At 38.1% G+C, this 21,634-nt stretch overlaps 1 protein-coding gene across 12 annotated transcripts in view; it reads left to right on the forward strand.

The window, feature by feature from the left end:
- LOC131246395 (uncharacterized) overlaps positions 1-21,634 on the forward strand; it is a 63,065-nt gene that overhangs the window by 35,571 nt on the left and 5,860 nt on the right. For 8 of the 12 annotated variants that reach the window (XM_058246486.1, XM_058246483.1, XM_058246484.1 and 5 more), the window contains 2 exons: positions 11,096-11,176; positions 14,735-14,768. In XM_058246486.1, the coding sequence (XP_058102469.1) occupies positions 11,096-11,176; positions 14,735-14,768 (115 nt within the window). The remainder of the gene's footprint in view (positions 1-11,095; positions 11,177-14,734; positions 14,769-21,634) is intronic. The other 4 variants (XM_058246489.1, XM_058246491.1, XM_058246492.1 and 1 more) reach the window with 2 other exon arrangements.

Below are 21,634 nucleotides of genomic sequence, written 5' to 3' on the forward strand. Positions count from 1 at the left end.
AGAAGAATTACTTATTCATTCCTAAATCGTCATTCCCATGGGTGATTGCCATATTCTTCTTGGGAGACCGTGGGCACGAGACTAAAATGCTATCCGCGATGCAGAGAAGAATTACTTATTCATTCCTAAAGAATAGGACAAGGTTATAATGAAGTCAATATCTCAAAAGATCTGGATGTCCATAAATCTTTCGAAAGAAGACACATGAGAAATTGATAGAAGAATCAACATAAGTGTAAATAGATGGATCTACTAATGAATTCGGGAATGTATCTACCAATGAATCAATGACTGGATAAAAAGTCAGTGATAGATAACCCAACTGTCGGATCAGAAAATTGCAAGCAGTGTATGCTCAAGTTGAGAAGAACTCATTAATACCGTCCCAACGTCGAATAAGAGTCGATGCATTGACGATCTATGGTCAGATGTGATGCAGGACATGAAAATTAAATATGATATGCGAGATTTCAGGCTTAAGATCACGTTAGTTCAGAAACAATTACACAAATTCCATATCCCACATGAAAGCCTAAACATTCAATTAAGGGGAATCTATGGGGTCCAGACCTACACATGATAGGGCTGGATCAATAAAAATTATGAACCAAACGATACTCAAAGATAAGAAATAATCATCCACACATGCATAGTAATCAATCCCTAATCCAAGGGATTCAGAAATTTCAATTCGAGGAACCTTAGGGTAAGAAAAGGGGCATAAAATTGGAGATTTGAGTAATTTAGGGTTAGGTTTAGGGATTTTGGGTGAAAGCGGAGTGAAAGAGATGAGAGAGACGAACCAGAGAAGTACCGCACGTGTGGACAACAACAATGGCCCAGACGCATGTGCGTGTGATCCCGACCGCACGTGTGTGGGGCCCACTATTTAGAAAAAGGCCACCTTGGCCCTGGTCGGTCAGGGATGGACTTTAAAACCTCTAAATCTCAGCTCAATCCGATGTACGGTTTGTGCATGATGCTCCGCCGAAGTTTCGGCCCTCTTGTAGGGCTAGATTCTGAAATTCTGCTATGGGGAGGAGAATTGCTGCAATAGATGATTGATTCGAAGTGTAGATGATGGGGTGAGATGAGAAGAAGGGGTGGTAGAAGATGGGTAGTAGAGATGGCGATGGATGGGGGCGAATCGGGATAGATGTGGCTTCGCACTACAGTAGTTAACCCTTCGATGAAGGGAGGGCTTCGCACCCAATTAGGCTTCACAACTCAGAGAGTAGGAAAACGCATAATTTTTTATTAATCTTCAATGAATCAAAAAAAACTATAAGGGGTGCCTATTTATAAGAAAATCATATACCCTAAAACTCGCGCCATGTGCGCAACCTATTACTTGGCGATGAAGTAAACCAAAATAAAAACTAATCAAAGAAATCTGAAGCGTCTATGATGTTCTAAATAACATTAATAAGCAAAACCTAAAATATGAAATCAATCTGACTAGTAGGCCACGATCATGAGATCCCATGATGGGCTTTTCTTGACTAACGGGCCCACTCTTTTGAATCAAAAGTTTGTCTTCTAGCTAGGAGGCCCTCCCTGGATGTCGTCATCGATCTAGATCGACGGTGGGGCCCTCCTTCCGGCGTACGTGCGTAGGGGGGGCGGCGTAAGCGCGTGTGCGCGTGATGTCCCCATCAAGATGGGTGACCATAATGAAGATATTAGCTTGCAAGGGTTGTGGTGATGATTGACTCGATTTGACAGTTATCACCAGTTACTGTCAAAACTAATGAAGATTTGATGCAAGGGTGACACGTGGCAAGTGACTGGCACAAACTCAAGGATTTCTTTCAAGCCTAGGGGAGTTGATGTAGGACTAACAATCATCACAAGCAGTCGCAATTGGATCCGCTTGCTGGCTGATTGAAGATGAAGCACATATGGGCCATGTCCAGGGTCCTATTGATGATCTAGATCACGTGAAGGTCTGATCGAAGATCTGGACCCTGTCAACAGTCTTGATGGAAGATTTGAACCAAATGAAGGGTTCAATGAGAGTGTGCGTTCCCATATATTTGATCGAATAGCCTATATTGTCAACTCTTTGGGCTGTGGCTCACATATCCAATCGTATACTAATTTAGGTTCTCATATTCAAACCACATACACAAAGGAGAGTCTTTTACCAACCATATAGCTTCTTAGAGCCATATGTTGGTATATACAAAGGTATTTGAGAAGATACAAACTAGTTAATGTTTATTTATGTATTTACTTTCCATATTTGTTACAAACCTTTATAGGAATAGTTGAAACCATTTAGGAAGAAAAGGTTGGACCAATATGAATTAAGTGATGGCTCTTTTACAATAATTAAGGGCCTGTTTGGTAGCAACAAAAGTTTACTCTCAGCAGGCTATCTGAGTCATGTTGACTTGGACGAGGCTATTTGCGCCCAATTGTCTTAAACTAAATATTCTCATATTGTTTCTCAATTACTTGGAATGAGGATTATTTGGCACATGCAGCACATATGAACAGTGAAACTCAGCACATGTTGCATTGTTTGGTGCTTAAAAATGGATAGTAGCACGTGTGGCGCATGTAGGGTGATCAAAGATGCACTTGATGATGTATGGCAGCACACATGGAGTATGCACAACTTGGCACATGTGACACATGGAGGAAACTTGAAAGTTGAATATCGCACATTTGCGGTGCTTGAAGATGGATGGAGGCACTTGTGCCATATTGGTACATGTGACATGTTTATTGCAATTGAATAATCTGGCATGTACCATAATGGGGACAAACAAGTCTCAAATTTATTTTTAGGAGCAAACAACGGCTTTCCAATGGTTAGAAAGTGAGACAAGTGCTTTAACCTTTCTTGGTTTACGTGAAAAAGAAAAAAATATTCAGTTTCAAACCATGGACTGGTTGTTAGTCTCGGACTAAGTAATGGACTGAACTTTTGTTGAAAACAAACATTCTAGGGATGTCAACAGTTTGGTTTTGGGTCAGGTCCTATAGTATTTGTACTTGGGCTAACCGGGTTCGGATCTTGCCGGGTCTGGGGCCTTTTAGGTCTTAGTCTAGTTCTTGAAGTACCGGACCTGGATCTGATCAAGTTCGGTTATCCATTGGGTCTTTAGATCTAGGTTTTGAGTCAAGTTCGGGACAAATAAGTACATTTCCATGGTTGGGCCCAGCCGATGGAAGTGTTAGAGTGCACACACTTGTTCCACTTTGACATGTTCAAGTTGTATAAATGGGCTCTCTTACATGTGTGTGGCTTCGGAAACCTAATTTCTTTTGCTACAATAATTAATATATACTAAATATATATAATTTTACTATTAAAACTAACTAAATAATATATACTAAGTATAGTAGGTGTGCAAGCCGATATCATATGGGGGAGTGGGGCTTCATTCTTTGCGTACCATGAATCAAGCTCTTTTGTGTAATTGGTCATGGAGGTTTGGGATGGAGCAAGGGAGATTCTGGTGTAAAATTATTGCGTCCAAGTACGGTCTTAACTCTTTAAGGAAGTGGGGTGGGAGGTTAAGGAGTCCTCATTATAGGTCTTCTCACATTTGGAGATCTATAATGGCGACAAGGAGGAAATTCTGGGAAAGTGTCTCTTTTTCTTTAGGCGATGGTGCGAGAATTAAGTTTTGGAAAGACGTGGCATGGCAATGAACCCTTCGAAATGTGTTTTCCTCATTTGGCTCAAAGTTGAGGACTGCTTCTCCTCAGGCTCGCCGGTTTTCTGGATGCCCCCTTGCAGAAGATTCCTTTCGAAACTGAATTGAAGGTGCTCTAATCCCTTTTGGCCCCACTCCAGTTATTGATTCCTCTGGGAGGAGCTGATTCTATGGTGTAGTCCATCCATAATTCGGGAAAGTTCTCTGTTACCTCTTTTTATAAGTTCCTCTATTCGATAGCATCTACACATGTCAGGACCTATGCCTATTATTTTTGGTTTTTGGGAACACCTCCTAATGTGGTTGCATTCTTGTGGCGGGTTGGTGGAAATAAGGTGCTGACTATCGACAATCTTAAAAAAAGGGGCTTTGCTGATTCCCAACATGTTTCGTTTATGCAAGCAATATGCTGAATCTGTTGACCATCTATTTATATCCTGTCCATTCACTGCCAAGGTGTGGACCTTCCTTTTGTCCATTTTCAAAATTTCATGGGTTATGCCTGAGTCATCCTTTGATCTTCTTTGGGCCGGATTGGGAGTGGGGTTTGTAAGAAGATGAAGCCGATTTGGAATCTGACTCTTTTGGCAATTTGGTGGGTCATTTGGGGCAAGCGGAATAGGCGGCGGTTCTGGGATTCCTTGGGATCATTGGTCTCTATTTTGCTGACTATTGGAGTTTCTATTTTGGAATCGTCAGCCGCTTTGAATGTAGATCTAGATTTTGTAAAGTTTGTTCTCGGGATGTAAATCTTTTGCCCCTCTATATTCTTTTCTTGCTTAGCTTTGCTAGTGGGCCTTTAATAAAGTTTCCATTAACCCTAATACACACACACACACATACACACACAAACACATACATAGACACACACACAAAATAATTTTACTATTAAAACCAACTAGATCCAATGAGACCTGACTTAAATTGGGTCCATCACATGGACCCGACCTGGACCTGAATAGACCCTATTTTTAACTGGATTCAAAAGCCGAGAGCCGAATCCGACCCAATGTCTTAACGGGTCCAATAAACGGGACCCGGACCTGTTAAAATCGGGTGGGGTCCATCGGGTACCCGCAGGTCTGGGTAACCATTACAGCCCTAAAACAGTCCCTTAGCACCTTTTTTTGGTGACGTTGATGTCCGTGCTTTTCTAGGAAAAGCTTGGAAATGGAAAATATATTCCATGCCTTCTTTTTTTCCTAAAACGAAGGAAAAGTAGGGTTGGTTTCATATCCAGAGTATCCAATGTTCCTAAATACTACTCGTATCAGCATTTCTTTAATGATTTTCCTAGTTTTATCCACGTTCCTATCTTTTGAACAACATATTCATTTTAATTTAGGGCTTGTTTGGTTACAACAAAAGTTGAGTGATTACTTAGTCTGGAACTAAACCTTTCCATGGTTTGTTCATATATATATATATATATATTGCACAGAAACCAAGAAAAGAGAGGACAACTTGTTTTCAGTTTTTGACCATTGGAAAGCCTCTGTTTCTTCTTCTTCAAAAAAAATAAAAATAAAAATGGAGGCTTGCTTGTTGAAAACTATAATAAGAAGCCTAAAGAAGGGACTTTTGTTTTAAGATTAGACAATTAAAGAAGATAGATAGTAAAGTAGTGAAGAGGGAGAATTCTAATGTAACTAATATAGGCCTGTGAATAATTAGAATTGTTTATAATCACCATGGTTACTTTCTTGAGATGACAGAAAGATTGGGAACAATTCAAATGCCTTGTAAAAACAAAGCGATGTTATAATGAATTGGGGAACTATAAGAGAAATTACGAGTTCAAAGCTTAAGAGTTTCTGAAGCATGAATTTGAGGTAATTGAATCAAGTAGATATCAAGTAAAAGCACAAGAAGGAAAAGAATGAACTAAATTGATTGGTCTAAAAAAAAACTATAAAGTTTGTTGCAGTAAATCAATTGAATTAATCACCACAAAGTATAAAGAATTAATTGAAGTAAAATGAATTGAATCAAACAAAAGTGTTTCTTTTACCAGAGGAATTATGGAGATTTGAGTTAGCAACTTAAATGAGGGTATCAAACAAATGATCTATTACTATAGAGATGACATGATGAGGACATCTCGTCACATATACCTTTGCGTATGTATCAGAGGAGGCAGGCCACACCGATTTCCTTGTGCCTAGGCGAGTATCTGTGATCGTGTTGAAGACCCCATGTGCATGTGCGAGCATCTGGAAGACCCCACATTTGAAAGATGCACATGAGATACTTTATGGAGTGATCTAGATCGTTGGAATTGAGGGACGTGACGATCGGGCCATTGGATTGCATGGATCACATGATCGGGCCATTGATTATGGATCGTCCACATCACTTTTTTAGACTTTATCATCTATTAGGATTTAGTTTTTGATTATTTTGATTTTAGTTAATTTTATTTAGACTATGGCTATTTTGGTTAAATTTCATAGAACAGGGTGATAATTGTAATTTTGAAACTTCTTGGAGCTAGGGGGGGGGGGGGGTTTAGAGTTGGGCACCAGACGACTTGACTCGTTCAAACCTGACTCGACTCGAACCAAATGGGTGAGTTGGTTTGCACCGAGTACGCTTCACCCAATCTGAACTCAAACCGAGTCAAGTTCGAGTTACCCAGTAACTTGACCCGAAACTCGATCTGAAACAAATATAATAATAATAATAATAAACCTAATTTCTAAGTATTTCTAATCCTATACACTAACCCCGATCCTAGCGACTACCCTAGCGAGTTGAGTCGAGTGAGTCGGTACCGAGTTGAGTCAGATCGGTTAAAAACTTGGTGATTGAATATCTCGATTAAAAACTTCTTGGGACCACACAAATATTTGCCACATAAGGTGACAAAGACCGAGATGAAGGGACCACACAAATATCAGCTTGATTCAAAACTTTCATGGCCCACGTGAAGTTTTTAATATTTAATCACTGCTGTTTCACATGGTGTAGTCCGCCTGAGATTTGGGCATTTTTTTTTTTTTCAATCACTGCTGTTTCACATGGTGTAGTCCACCTGAGATTTGGGCATGTTTTTTTTTTTAAAAAAATATTATTATTTAATCATGCCATAAAATGAGCTTTCAAAAGGGATGGACCGCATGGATGTTAGGCACATATATCACAGTGGGCCCCACATTTAAGGATCCACCTCGGTGGATCCCAGCCGTCCACCACTAACGTGATCCCCGGGCAACATCTAATCCGCTTCCATGGCGATCTGGCGTGTCCATGTCGCGCTCCAATATGTTACAAAGCAAGAAAAAACGCTTGTTTGCTCATCACGCTTCTCCATTCACATGCACCTCTCGTGTGTGTCAAATACAAAACAAAATAAATAAGAAGGACAATTCCACATGCGTGTGATCCGTACACATCTCATGCTGGTGCATGTGTTAGTGTAACGTACGTGTTACTGCAAGCAAACAATGATTTTGCATTAATATAATTTCCACACACCGTCCCTCCATTTTGCCCGCTCATTTGACGGCATGAGCCTATAAAAGAGGCATATCCAAGTATCGGGTGGACCACACATGTGAAATAGTGATGATTGAACATCCACTATTAAAAGATTCCTGAGATCACAAAAGTTTTGGATCAAGCTGATATTTGAGTTTTCTTTCAATCAGGTATGCACCACTTAATCATCCGGTTGAATGGTAAATAAACATTACTGTAGGACTTTGAAATTTTTTTAATGGTGGATATTTAATCACTACTGTTTGTTGCAGTGTGGTCCGCTTGAAATTTGAGTCTGCCTTGTTTTTTTGGACTCATACCATAAAATAGGCATAGGCCAAACAACAAAACCATACTGGGTAACTCAGATCGGTTTAAGCAAGCTGGACTCGGTACCGAGTTGAGTCGAGTTTGGGTTAGGCCTATGTCAAAACTGGATCGAGTCGGGTCAGCCTTAGATCGCCCGCGGGGGGGGGGGGGGGACAAATGAATCTTTTGCTCTTTTCTTATTCTTCCATTTTTCATGAGATTTAAAGATACTTCCATGCGCTTTGGAAGGGAGATTGGTGTGAGACTAATCTTCATCAACAGAGGTGCAGGGTCTCCATTTATCCCCACATCATCATCCCTTCATTCTCCATGAAGGTATTTTCTTTAAACTTTTTCGAGTTTCTTCATCCCAAATCTCCATCTCTATTCTAAACCTAACTTTTCCATACCTATCATTAAGCCACACTTTAAAGGACCTAAACCCATCCAACCTAGCCACACGTGTGAACCCTTCGAGTTGGCGGCTACACTTTGTCCCTTTTGGTTTCCCATCACCCTTAAATCAAAACCATTTTCTTCTTTCCCAAAACCCTAACCCAAAACCTAGAAATCCTTAACTTTCCTATTTTCCTAATTCACCAAATCATAGATCATCCCATTCTTCAATTAACCCTAATCCTTATATCTTATCCCTCCAAAACCCTAATTCCCACTTAGTCCCTTTTGGTTTCCCATCACCCTTAAATCAAAACCTTTTTCTTCTTTACCAAAACCCTAACCCAAAACCTAGAAATCCTTAACTTTCCTATTAGAATTTTACTCTTGCTCGGGTGGTAGACTCTCAGGAGTTTCAACACCCGGTCACGGGTTCGAGTATCCATAGGTGGTGAAATCCCACTACGGCATGAGTGTGTGCGTGTGTATGTAAAAAAAAAAAAAAAAAAAAAAAACCAACCTAATTCCCACATCTTCATTCCTTAAACTTTTAATCCATTTACCCAATCTGATCCCATGAACCCTAATTCCTAGGTTTCCCCAATTTCCTAAAACCCTAATTTCACCCTAGGATGTATTATGTTTTCTACTTTGAGATAGGTTTTTCCTATGCTAATTGGATGTCCCTACATCCTTTAGATTCTTGTTTCCTTTGCTTAATGATCTTTTATAACGATGCTCAGTAACCTAGGCTAAGATTGTGCATGTTCTACTTTGGTTTTCTTTGATATTTGTGATGATTATAGCAAGTGTTGTGTTTTTTTGTTAATTACTTTAATCTTACTACTTGATCTCACATAATATTTGAGTTCATGCATCAGTCCTACATCATGATCCCACGAGATTTAATCAATCAATTAAAAAAAATGCTAGAAAAGGGTAACTCAATTAATATGAGTAATAAGGATGTGTTGTGTGTGCGTGCATGCGTGTGTTTCTGATGGATGGTGGGCTGCAGAGGTCCTGTGTGAAGACTCAAATGGATGCAAGTGTGTCGAGTCACCCAGATGGGGTGAAGAGACGGTGAAAATGATAGAAGATAAGATGAATCTAAGAAAGCGGATATGAAAATAGTTTTCCCCCATAGAGAGAGTAATGTAGGAGCTCTTGAGGGTGGTGATTATGAAAACAAGAGAGGGGTTTAGGGTTGGGAGTAGAGACGCATTGGAGCCCCAAATTCGTGGACTGTGGGGGCTGATTTGACGTCATTTCGGGTTGTTGAGATTTGTGGAAGGGCTGGTTTTGGAAAAAGTGGAGATTTTTTAGATGGATTTCAGTGTAGTTTGGGTGATTTTGTAGATTTGGAGGTAGGGTTTTGAATAGGGGGGAGAAAATGGAAAATAGACAATCCGTGCTGTGGTGCATGCTTGACTACTTGGTTATGGTATACATGCTGCTATCCATCTTCAGTGCAAAAAAATGTGTCACATGCAGCCTTCAAGTGCCCTTCATGTGCCCAGTGTTTTAAATATCGACGATATCAGCCAATATATCCCACAATATATCTTGTATCCCACCTGTGCGATACGAAACACACAAGCAGTGGGATATATCTCACATGTTTCATCCAGTGAGTATTTTTTTTTTTTCGATCCTTTTTTTTTTCCCCTTGTAAATCATGTTAAATCAGTGTCAAATTGTTACAAATTCATGATTTTTCATGTTTTGCATGGCATGAAAAATCATGGATTGGGAACTTTGATTTCAAGTTTTGGAGAAGGACCGAGTTGCAGAAAATTAAAAAAAATAAAATAAAAATCAAACATCTATGTAACCTAATCTAGTGATTCTTCTCTTGATTTTGAATGTATTGCTTGTGTTTCCACATGTCTTCTTATGTTTATAAATTATATGAATAGACTTTGAATATACTTGTATCAATTTAGTTAGACAACGCATAGATTAGGACCCAATACAAAGAAACCTATTATGTGCACTTGTTTTTTTGTATTTTTTTTTTTTGTTTAATGTTTTGATTTGTAAGTGTGTATTGATGTCTTTTTTAACAATCACTAAAATTTGTTGAAAAAATCGACCAATTTCCAATGTTTCCCCATATTTCCAACAACAACGATACATTATGCGATACAACCGATATATCTCATGCGATAACCGATATGTATCTGTATCCCAAGGGTGAGATATGTACGTGATACCGATATTTTGAACATTGCATGTGCCCCATGTTCCACCAAATATTGTCAAGTTCCCACGCATGCTATCCGTACTTCTTCAAGCAACTAGTATGTGCCACTCGTGCCACCATACATCTTCAAACGCCACTTGTGCCAAGTTTTCTATGCGCATATCCACCAAAAGTACCAAATAATTGTTTCTTATTCAAGGCACTTGAGAAACATCATCAAAATAGTTAGTCCAAGACAACTAAGCCCAGACAATCTGGTCTAGGTCAGCATGATCTAGATAGCTTGCCTTGGACTAAACTTTTGCTGCTACCAAACAGGCCCTAAGGTTTTGCAAATGCAAGGCCATATATATGGCAATACATGTGAACAAAAGAGATGCTACAATGAGTTTTTTTTTTTTTTTAAAATAAATAAGAAAAGTTAGTTTTCATTGGTATTATCTTGTGGAAGAGTGACTTTTCTTGGCTGGAGTGTGTTTTCGTCCCTAAAAGGCTGTTGGGTCTCCCACAATCATCATCTTTCAAGGTATCCAAAAATGGTTATGTAACACTTTTGCTTAACGGTAACGGTGGGGACTTATGCGTTATGGGGCCATTATAGTTTTCTTTTCCCTCAAAAAGGCCGTTACAGCACATATCATAACAGTAACAACGGTGGCTGTTACGGTCACCATTACTGTTTTGAATACCTTGTTATCTTTATTGGAAGGCAGCTGGTTTTACATCCATGGTCCATTGTGTTCATTGTCAATTTTGTGGCAAATCCAAGGTGGATTTCAGTCATCTAATAGGTATGCATGCATGTACTTCCAATTTAATAGAATCCATCACATGTGCTCCAACTTGGATTTGTCTACTATTTCCAAAAGCGTGATGCCATGCATATGCTTTGATGCAATATTTCCTGTTTCGGGACCTTAGGCATCTCTGACGTGTGACATCCATGATTTTTCAAATTAGACAATCTCTCCTATTCTATTTGTCAGTCTTTTACTGCTTAAAAATTCCTCTTGATGAAGCTAGCTCTATGCAGGTGGTTAATGGGATTGCCCATGATGTCCAAATCAAGATATTCCCAAAGGCGGTTCAAAACACCAAAATTCTTAAAAAATATGTAAGTAGCTGCATTCTTTCATACCATGCACACTATTCATTACCCTGGTAGCTAATAAAAAATGTAATAGTTTAAGTAAACTTGCCCGTGTTGAGTATTCCACGGAATTCAAAATCAGCTAACTTATTTTCCATGCTATGGAGCAGCTAATATTAACCTAGAGTATTCCAGAGTCTTATGTATGGTCTTATTGAGATAAGAGTTGTTGGTTTTTGCTCAAAGGTTGTCTATTTTCAGCAGGATTAGTTTCCCCATTATTATGATTTTTTTTTTTGCATATCTTGTTGGCAGAACAGGATTCATGTAGCTGATGCCAATTAGTTGTGATGCTTAGATGATGATGATGATTATTGGGCATCTAGTGATTCAGTTAAGTTGGTGGTAGTTATTGGAATTCCCTGGCATTCTCTACTGATTAGTAGTCTCCGTAAGTGTATTTGTCTCATTTGGTGACTTTCATGGTTCTTCTAAGGTTTGATCAACAAAAGTGGGCGTGTATGCCGACATGGGCGTATTGTATCTGTATCGGCTGATGGGGATACCTGACAGAGCTGAAATGGTCAAACCTAAAATTGGTGGCCATATTGATGCTGATACACCCACCGCATATCAGTTACATGCTGATGTGTTTATAGAGGCCCATTTTCCATTTTTGTTATTTTTCTTGTTTTCCACTTCTTTCTAACCTTAGGCCCTGTTTGGTTTTCCATAATACAGGTAAATTGCCGTAAATCACTGTAAAAAAGTAATTATTACATTCTTTCACCTGTTTGGAAACGAGTGAGTAATTTCACCTGGGAAACCGGTCCAAAAATGTTGACTTAAATTCGTGGGCCCCACCATAATGTATATAATATATCTGTGTCATCCATCTGTTTTATTGGAATATTTTGAGGCTTTATCCGAAAAAATTAGGAAGATCTAATGTTCAATTGGCCCACATGAAAGGAAACAATGGACTTAATTTGTCCACCATTGAAAGTTGATTCTTTTATTGGGCCCACGTTGAGGTTTATTCACCATCTAACCCGTTCATAGGGTCACATGGACATGGATAAGTGAAAAATATAAATATAAGCGTGATCTAAAATTTCTAAGGGCCTCAACAAGTTTTTAATGGTAGGCATTTAATTCTCATAATTTCGTGTGGTGTGGTCCACTTGACCTTTGGATTTGCCTAATTTTTGGGCTCATGCCTTAAATTCATTTGGCATAATGAATGGGCGGTGTGGATAAGCCACACACATTATGGTGGGCCCCATATTTATTTTACAAATTCCTCGATTTCAGTGCTGAAAAAGTAACTGGTCAAGTCAGCATCAGGAAAGATGAAGGTAAATGAAGGTAATTACCTTGGTAAATAATGATTACTCATTTACAACGTAATTACACTTGAGCCAGAAAACCAAACAAGCCCTTAGAGGAAGCATAGAAACCCATCTTGCAACAAAATCTTGGCTTTGAGCAGGATTCAAGGACAAGATGTGAGTGGACGATTTAGGGAATAATGGAGAAGCTTCTGCTTCTTCATCTTCTTCTTAATAAATTTTATGTCCACGAACAAATGGATAATGTAATGTGATATATTGTCTTTGTTGTTGTGTGCACAGAATGTTTCCTGCACTTGTCTAGTTTTTGTGCGGATGCTTGCACTTGTTATCATGTCCCTCTCCATTCTGCATCTCTGCTACTATTCTTCACATTCTCTTATTTCTCTGACCCTGCTGATGCTTACACTTCAACTTTGTGTAAAGTTCATTCTAGTCATTATGATGAGGTTGTTTCTTTTGGGTCAAGTCCAATTAGGTATTATTTTATTAGTTCTAAGCCTTAGGCCTTGGGGAAAGAAGACCAATCCATGCAACAGGTAGAGTTGGAGGTTAAAAGGCATGATTTGATGATTTATTCTTCTCACTTATGAAATTAGTGGTGGAAGACGAATCCTTTCATGTGATACTATGATTCCTTGCATGAGGAGGGGTGAGCCCAGCCTGGAGAATAAAAGACGGGCAGTTGGGGGGTGTTTGGTTTCTGGGTTTTATATTTCTTGGCTTAGTAATTCCCTGTTTATATATATATATATATATATATTAAAAAAAGTTCAATTCACATTTTTGGTTGGTTTTTACATTCCCTAGGAATTCCATTCCCTAGCTTTTCCTCAAAAACTTGCCCCAGCTTTTCGCTGGGGAATGGAAAACCTGGGAATTAAAACAGATTACAACCTTTCCCCAGGTTTCCCCAAGAAACCTGATGTATCAACCAAACAAAATTTAATCATTCCCCAAGAAATGCTATGCCGACTCTAACATTTGCTAGGAAACATAAAACCAGCAAACGAATTTCCCATCAACCAAACAAGCCCTTGATATTTTGGATTTCCACTCACATCTTGCTAATTTAGATCTCTCATTTTATAGGGAGGGTATACTGTTTAATGAATTCTCCAATTACTGAAGGTGTTGATTTTAGATGTCATGTGAACCTAGCCTAGTGTAATCATGACATGACTTTAGGTCTATAGGCATGTTGCTACCTTTTTGAGTGGCTTATGTGTATTGTTTTCATTGTTACTTTTTAATTGATGAAAAACATATGAATGGCCAAAGATGCACTTAGCTGCACAAAGTGGGAGTGGAAGCTGTAGACGCAACAGTCGAAAATTTTCAAGAACTAAACGAAATAAAATAAAATTTTGTATTTATATTCATTTGTGTATTGAACCAAATAAAAGAATATAAAACTTAAGTATTTACTGATTAGAACATTAGAATCTTGATTTGGAACGATAACTGTCAACAATATTATAAAGCTGATTTACTTAAAGGTCATCTTGTTTAAATTGTGTGAGTGGCAAAGGACAACAAGATGACATTTGGAAGTTGAATTAGGGATCCGAGCTGCAGCAGATTTCAAGAGGGATTGACACGTAGAAGGTTGCTGCCACTGCATATATGCAATGTGATAGTGGTTTTCATACTTGATATTACCATTGTCATAATTTCCTTCAAGGTTCTAAAAATTGTTGGTAAGAATAGTTTATTAGAATTAAATAAGCTTTTTTTATGATCTCAACAATTTTTGCTGCGAGGACCTCCCCTTTTCTTTTTGGTTGGGCAGGAGGAGGCAGAGGTCGAGAATGTTGAGTATTATTGTTCAAATTCAGGAAGATGACTTGACTATGAACTATCCTTCTTTTAGTTTCTGTTGAAAATCTGTTTCAGTATATTTTCATATGATAGGCACTACTTGAGTGGAAGTGCCTCTACATGGGATGCTTGTTTCAAAATTCTATACAAGCCTATTTGGTTTTATTTGCCCACAAAAAATTGCTTTAGTTCTGGTTTTTCCACATCTCTTAAAACAGTACATTTGGTTTGGTCCATCTTTCAGATGGGATTATGAATTAAATTTTTTTACCTCTTGCCAAATCACATGTATGTAGCCATAGCAATAGAAAGCATTTAGATTTCCTTGGCAATTTCTGCTGCATAGTTGTTCTTTGACAGTACCTTGGCACACAGCATTTTGATGTTTTTTTTGTTGTTGCCAATGTAGGTATTTGCTTGAATCATTTGTGAGAGATGACGATGTGAGTCATTTTGCATTTTCTTAGATAATCATGTTAAGGTTTAATAATTTTAGTATTGTTTGTATGTTTTGCATTTTCTTAGATGATCATGTTAAGGTTTAATAATTTTAGTATTGTTTGTATGTTGTGCATTTTCTTAGATAATCATGTTAAGGTTTAATAATTTTAGTATTGTTTGTATGTTTTGCATTTTCTTAGATAATCATGTTAAGGTTTAATAATTTTAGTATTGTTTGTATGTTTTGCATTTCCTTAGATAATCATGTTAAGGTTTAATAATTTTAGTATTGTTTGTATGTATTATTTATTTATTTATTTGGGAGGGAGGGATAGGCAAGGCCCCAGACTTTTTTTTTTTTTTTCTTTTGTATGTATGTATTTAAATATTCTTTGGTAACAGAATTGCAAAAATCCCATTTCCAAACTATCTGACTAGTTAGTGGGTCTCACATGATGGTTCGATTGATCTACCAGCCCATATGGTCCATGTTATGGGACTATTTCATATATTTAATAGTTTTTATAAAAGAAAGACCAGATCATTTAGCAAGAGTCCATAGCTATCCTTATCTTTGTTACTTATCTTTGGATAATAAATGACATCTGAATGACAAGAAATTGCTCTTGTTTGAGAGCCTTTTGATTTAGCTTTCAAACAAGTAAAAATCATATGATTCTGACATAAGTTGGTTATGACTGACTAGTGAAGGGTCAAGTGACATGACTTAGGGGTATTTTAGTCATTATTCATATTTTGTTAAACTAGATGGTGGGGCTAGAGATGGAGAGAGAGAGAGAGAGAGAGAGAGAGAGAGAGAGAGAGAGAGAGAGAGAGAGTTTGGGATTAGAAATAATGGAGGGTTAGCATTAAATTTTAGAAAAAAGGGGGTCAAGATTAGATTAAGGTTTCTTTTGCTCCAAAAAACTATATAAACTTGTAAAGACTCTCTTATGAAAAATGACATGTAGTGAATTAAAAAAGTTTCGTCTTATTTTTCTTAATGTTGTATTGTATCCGAGGGAATAAAGCACTTGGGAAGAGAGACACAATTAGGGTTAGACGTCCAACCCTTTTTCGTTTATATTGAATTGGCAAATTACATAAAGTGCCCCTAGCACAAAGGACAAAAAAGGAAAAATAAAGAAAGTAAAAGAACAAGAGAAATAAGAGAGTCACGGCCCACGGACCAAGTCCAGAGAGTTACGGTCTAGAATCCACCAAGTCACGGTCTACATGTCCACACAAATACGTCTATACTCCCCCCTTAAGCCGAGGCATGGATATTAATCATGCTATCCCGCCAAGAATACATCATTACATTGTCCAACTTTAATTGTAAGAGCCTTAGTGAACATATCAACAAGCTATATAGTAGATGGAACAGTGGCAGTAGAAATAATGCTAACAACAACCTTCACACGCATAAATTGACAATTAGCTTTAACATGATTTGTCTACTCACTAAAAACAACATGAAAAGCTATATGATCCCCACAGGCGTGGGTTCGACTCCCCTCCTTGGCATTACCCGATACACGTGGTTGTAGGTGATTGCATGTATCCGCAAGGGATAGTCTCGCCTCAAAAAGGGGCGAGGACACCCTATGTCTTCAAAAAAAAAAAAAAAAAACAACAACAACAACAACAACATTAGAAGCTATATGAATTGTAACCTAATTGTCCCAATACATGGAAACTAGATTCTTCATTGGAAATCCTAACTAAGCAACAGACTCTTCAACCACAAAATTTCATGCGTGGTATTCATTATAGCACGATACTCAACACTAGCATTAGATCGTGCAACAACTGTATGCTTTTTATTTTTCTAGGTAACGAAATTGCCTTTAAAAAAAAAAACTACAATACCATGTTGTAGAACGTTGATTATCTGGTGAACTTGCATAGTCTGCATCAGAATAACCTTCAATATTAAGACTATTGTGACCACATTATTTGATAATGATAATGGTGGTTGTAATGGCCACTGCCGTTATTGTTACGATATTGGCTGTAACGGTCGCTACAACTGTTTTCTGGGGAAAAAAAAACTTGTATCAACCCCGTAACAGGCCGTCACGGGCCATTTTCTATAATGGTTGTTATGGCCCCATAATGGGTAATGGTACCCACTGTTAGTGTTCATAATGGTTGTTATGACCGTTATGTAACCATTTTTACCTATCTTGATCATGATAGCTAAATAAGATGCCACATCCTGGAGAAGACTTAACGTAGTGCAAGATGTGACGAATTGCCTCAAGATGACTGGAACGAGGAGCATGCATGAATTGATTCACCAAACATACTGCATGAGATAGATCTGGGCAAGTAATAATAAAATATATCAGTCGACTAACCAAACGATGGTACATGTGATTATTATTATTAAGAAGTTTCCCTTATCATCAACCCCAAGCTTCTTATTAATTCCTAATGGTGAATCAATAGGTTTGACACCAAGATTACCGATTGAAGTCAACAAATTAATGACATATTTTTGTTGAGACAAAACAATGCCTTTTTAAAACGAGAGACTTCAAACCAAGAAAATATTTTCGTATGCCTAAATCTTTGATGTCAAACCTCACAATGATAATATCCTGTACATGCTATTTAACAAACATAGAATGATCTAAGTGAACACGAATTAATCCAATACGGATCAAAACTACCAAATTTCTTAAATCAGGCTCGAGGAGCTTGCTTCAAATCATATATATATATATATATATATATATATCACCATTAAAAAGGGCATTCTTAATATTTAATCGGTGCAACGGTCTAGTAGCAAGAACAATTATTACTTGTATTGAATTCATCTTAGCAATAGGAGCAAAAGTCTCGGAAAATTCTCTCTCTCTCTCTCTCTCTCTCTCTCTCTCTCTCTCTTTTGAACAATAATAACCAAATTTTATAAAAAGGGGAGGCCAGAGCCAGAATATACAAAACTTAAAGGACTATACAACCACCTAAGAGCTATTATAGCTCCGCCCAAATAACTGGAAATTGAACTACGACCTTCGTGATGACTGTCCATTCTATATAATTTCGCAGCATTAAACACATCCTCAGGATGACCCAAACGATTTCTAAAAGTTTTGTTATTCCTTTCCAACTATAAAAACCATAACCTTGCCAACAGCACGAGCCGCCACACCTTTCCGCCACATGAGAAGGAATTGGCCAATAGAATTAGGCGAAACCTACATTGTTCTAAAGAGATTGAAGAACTTATGCCACACTTGCCTCGCAAAACCTCAATGAACCACCGATTCCTCATCCTGAAAGCACATCACACAAACATTTGGGAGAATCATATTCCTTTTTCTGAAATTATCTACCATCAAAACCTTACCATACCCTACTAACCAAGCAAAAGCCGCCACCTTATAAGGCGCTCCATAACTCCATATCGAGGCAGTCAAGCTACACTCTCTATATGTGTCCCCTTCCTCCAGGAATTTGTAGAAGGATCTAATCGAAAATCTTCCAAATCTATCTTTAAGCCACACCATCGAGTCTGATTCCGTAGGCACCGGCCTGACCCTATCAAGCAGGGACAGCAAAGCCACTATCTCCTCGATCTCCTCCTCCACAAGATTCCTTGTACAAGGCAGGGTCCATATGCAGACATCCCCTTCTATTGAGAAACACCTAGCTACTACTGACCCCTCCCCCAAAGCCAACCTAGCCAACCTTAGATAAACCTTCCCCAATTTTTGATCCCCCATCCAAATATCTTCCCAAAACTTGATTTTCAGCCCATTTCCTAATTAGAAACCCACACCTTCCCACACCTTATTCCTTATCCGAGATATTGCTTTCCAAACCGATGAAGACCTATAAAACAATGAATGCCGAATCCACCAGCCCCTTTCATCCACCCCATGCTTCCTACCCATCACTTCCCTCCACAAGGAGTCCTCTTCTACCCCGAAATTCCACACGTATTTTCCTATCAAAGCATCATTAATTCTTGCCAAGCTTCTCGAGCCAGCGCCACCCTGCTCCCGAGGTTTACAAACCTCCTCCCACTTCATAAGATGAAATACGTGTTTATCCTCCGCTCCCTTCCATAAAAAGTCCCTTCTAATTTTCTCCAATCTATCTAACACCAATTTCAGACATTTAAACAAAGACATAATATAGACCGGTAAGTCTGACATCATTGCCTTTATGAGTGTGAGCCTACCCCTTAAAGATAGGGACCTCGTCTGCCATTGTGAAAGCTTCTTGACAAACCGCTCGATCACCTTGTAACACACTCTTTGGGGGCTTACCTATACACAAAGGAAGCCCGAGATAAGTGGTTGGAAAATATCATGCCTTGAATTCAAGCAAACTTGCAAACGAAGCGACTTCATCCATGGATAAGCCGGCGCCCAATAGTTCGCTCTTTGCAATATTAATATTGAGCCCCAACACCACTTCGAAACATATAATAATCAAGCGCAAATTCTCCACCAAGTCTTCATTAGCCTTACAAAGCAAGAGCGTAGCATCCACATACTGAAGGTGAGACAACTAAAAATCGGAATTGTCGATAGCAAAGCCCCTGATTAGCTTTTCCTTTGCCCCTTTATCAATCATTTTGCTCAAAGCTTCCATCACAACGACAGAGATAGGGAGACAATGGATCACCTTGTCGCGGACCTCAAGAGGAGGAAAAATAACCATTTGGCGAGCCATTCACCAAGATCGAAAACTTCGACGAAGCAACACATGCACGAACCCAAGCCCGCCATCTCTCTCCACAGCCCAAACGACCTAGCATGTAATCAAGAAAATCCCAATCGGCATGGTCATACGCATTTTGAACATCCAACTTGCAAACTGCCCCTCTATCCTTTCTCCTATGGCAAGCATCTATAGATTCATGAGCCACCAACATGCTATCCGCAATCTGCCTACCCATCACAAATGCCCCTCGGGACTTTGATATAACTCCTCCAATTGCTTCTTTGAGTCTTGTAGCCAGTCTTAAAATAATTCTCACCATATGTCTGTGTAAACTTTTCAGCAAACTAGACGATTTTTTTTTTATTGATCTATACCATTATTAGGGTTGTAATTAAGAACATACACCCAACGACAACCCACCATATTCTTCCCAGCAGCATGGTGTGTTGTAACGACCATTATGGGGCCATAAAGGTCATTACGCAAAGGTAACAGTGGCAACCATTACATGTTACGGGGTCGTAATAATCGTAACAGTCGTTATGGAAAAAAATAACCTGTAACTGCCGTTAAGGACCTTGTAGCAACCCGTTATGCCCCCATAAAGGTCGTAATGGTGTAGATACAAGCTTTTTGTTTTTAATTAACAAAAAAAAAAAGAAAAAAAAAAAGAGACATTAACGGCCGTTATGACTGTATCACAAAGGTAACAGTGATGGCCATTATAACCACCGTTACTGATACGGAATACCTTGCCAGCAAGTAAATCAATCATCTCTCATGTATGATTCTTTTCAAAGACAATTATCTTCTCCTCTACAGCTTGACGTCACAAAGGAGAATTAAGAGCTTCTTTAGGATTTTTAGGAATATTGGAAAAAGAACAGTCTTAAGGGCAGAAATAAAAGACCTATGTGCCAGAGTCAGAGAATGATAGGAAAAAAAACATCGAGCCGATGAGAAGTACATTTTCTTGAGCTTTGTCTGATAGCAACAAGCATATCCAAGGATAAGTCTAAATATGGATCAATATAAATAGGCAAGCTAGTGGGGACATTATCAATACCTATCACTAACGAAGAATGCTTTGTGGTGGCCTGTGGGAATACTGGAGTATGAAAAATCATTCTTTAATACACCTTTAAATCTTGTTTAGCTGATTATTATTAAGGAATAACCTTATCTTTAACATTTTTAAGTTTAGAAGACCCATTTGGAATGGGGGAAACCGAAACAATCGGACGAGACTCAAAAGTAGGAATAAGAAGAGCCGTAGAATTGCGCTCCCCTTGACTGTTAGAAAAATACAAAGCATCTTAAAAAAAACTCACATCCACGGAGACAACCTTTCTTAGTGACTGGGTCAAAATACTCATACCTTTTTTGAGAAGACTAATATCCCAAGATAGTTGGCTTGAGTTGGAATGGGCGATAGTATCAAAGGCTTTTACCTATTTCCCTAATAGTTGGCTTGAGTCGTAGTTTTCTTTTTCTTTTGTTTCTTTTGTATTTTTTGGTTGTGGCCTCTCTTTAATAAAACTATCAATGTTAAAAAAAAGGACAAATACCCATGATTACATATGATAGCCTGATTTGACAATTTATTTTGGTGAGATTAGTATTATAGACATAACAAATACACCCAAAGACACGCAATGAAATTTTAGAAATAAAATAGAATGCCGAAAAATATTGAATAGAAGATTGATAAAAAAGAACGGTAGTAGGCAAGTGGTTAATCAAATAATAAACAGTAAGAATAACTTCTGATAAAAAGGACTTAGGAAGAGACATACCAATGATAAAAGCACAAATAACTTCTAAATAACTTTTAGGAGATGCCTATTCTTTTTTTGGGTAGTTCTATTTTGTTGCGGGATATGTGCACAAGTGGTTTGAGAATTGATAATGTGCTCTTAAAGAGATTATAAATTTGAAAATATATTCCTTTGCATTATCGGTTCAGAGAGTGGTAATATTTGTATTAAATTGATTTTTAACCCAAACATGAAACGCCTTTTAAATGGAACCAACCTTATCTCTATTTTTAATCAAATAAATCTACATTATACGAGAAGTGTCATCAATAAAAGGGAAAATATTTAAAGGCATTAGAAGCAATGATAATTGGACCTCATACACAGAACCAATGAAAAATATTTGTGTTAGACTTTCTTTT

The sequence above is a fragment of the Magnolia sinica genome, chromosome 5 (assembly GCF_029962835.1).
Source record: "Magnolia sinica isolate HGM2019 chromosome 5, MsV1, whole genome shotgun sequence".
NCBI lineage: Eukaryota > Viridiplantae > Streptophyta > Magnoliopsida > Magnoliales > Magnoliaceae > Magnolia > Magnolia sinica.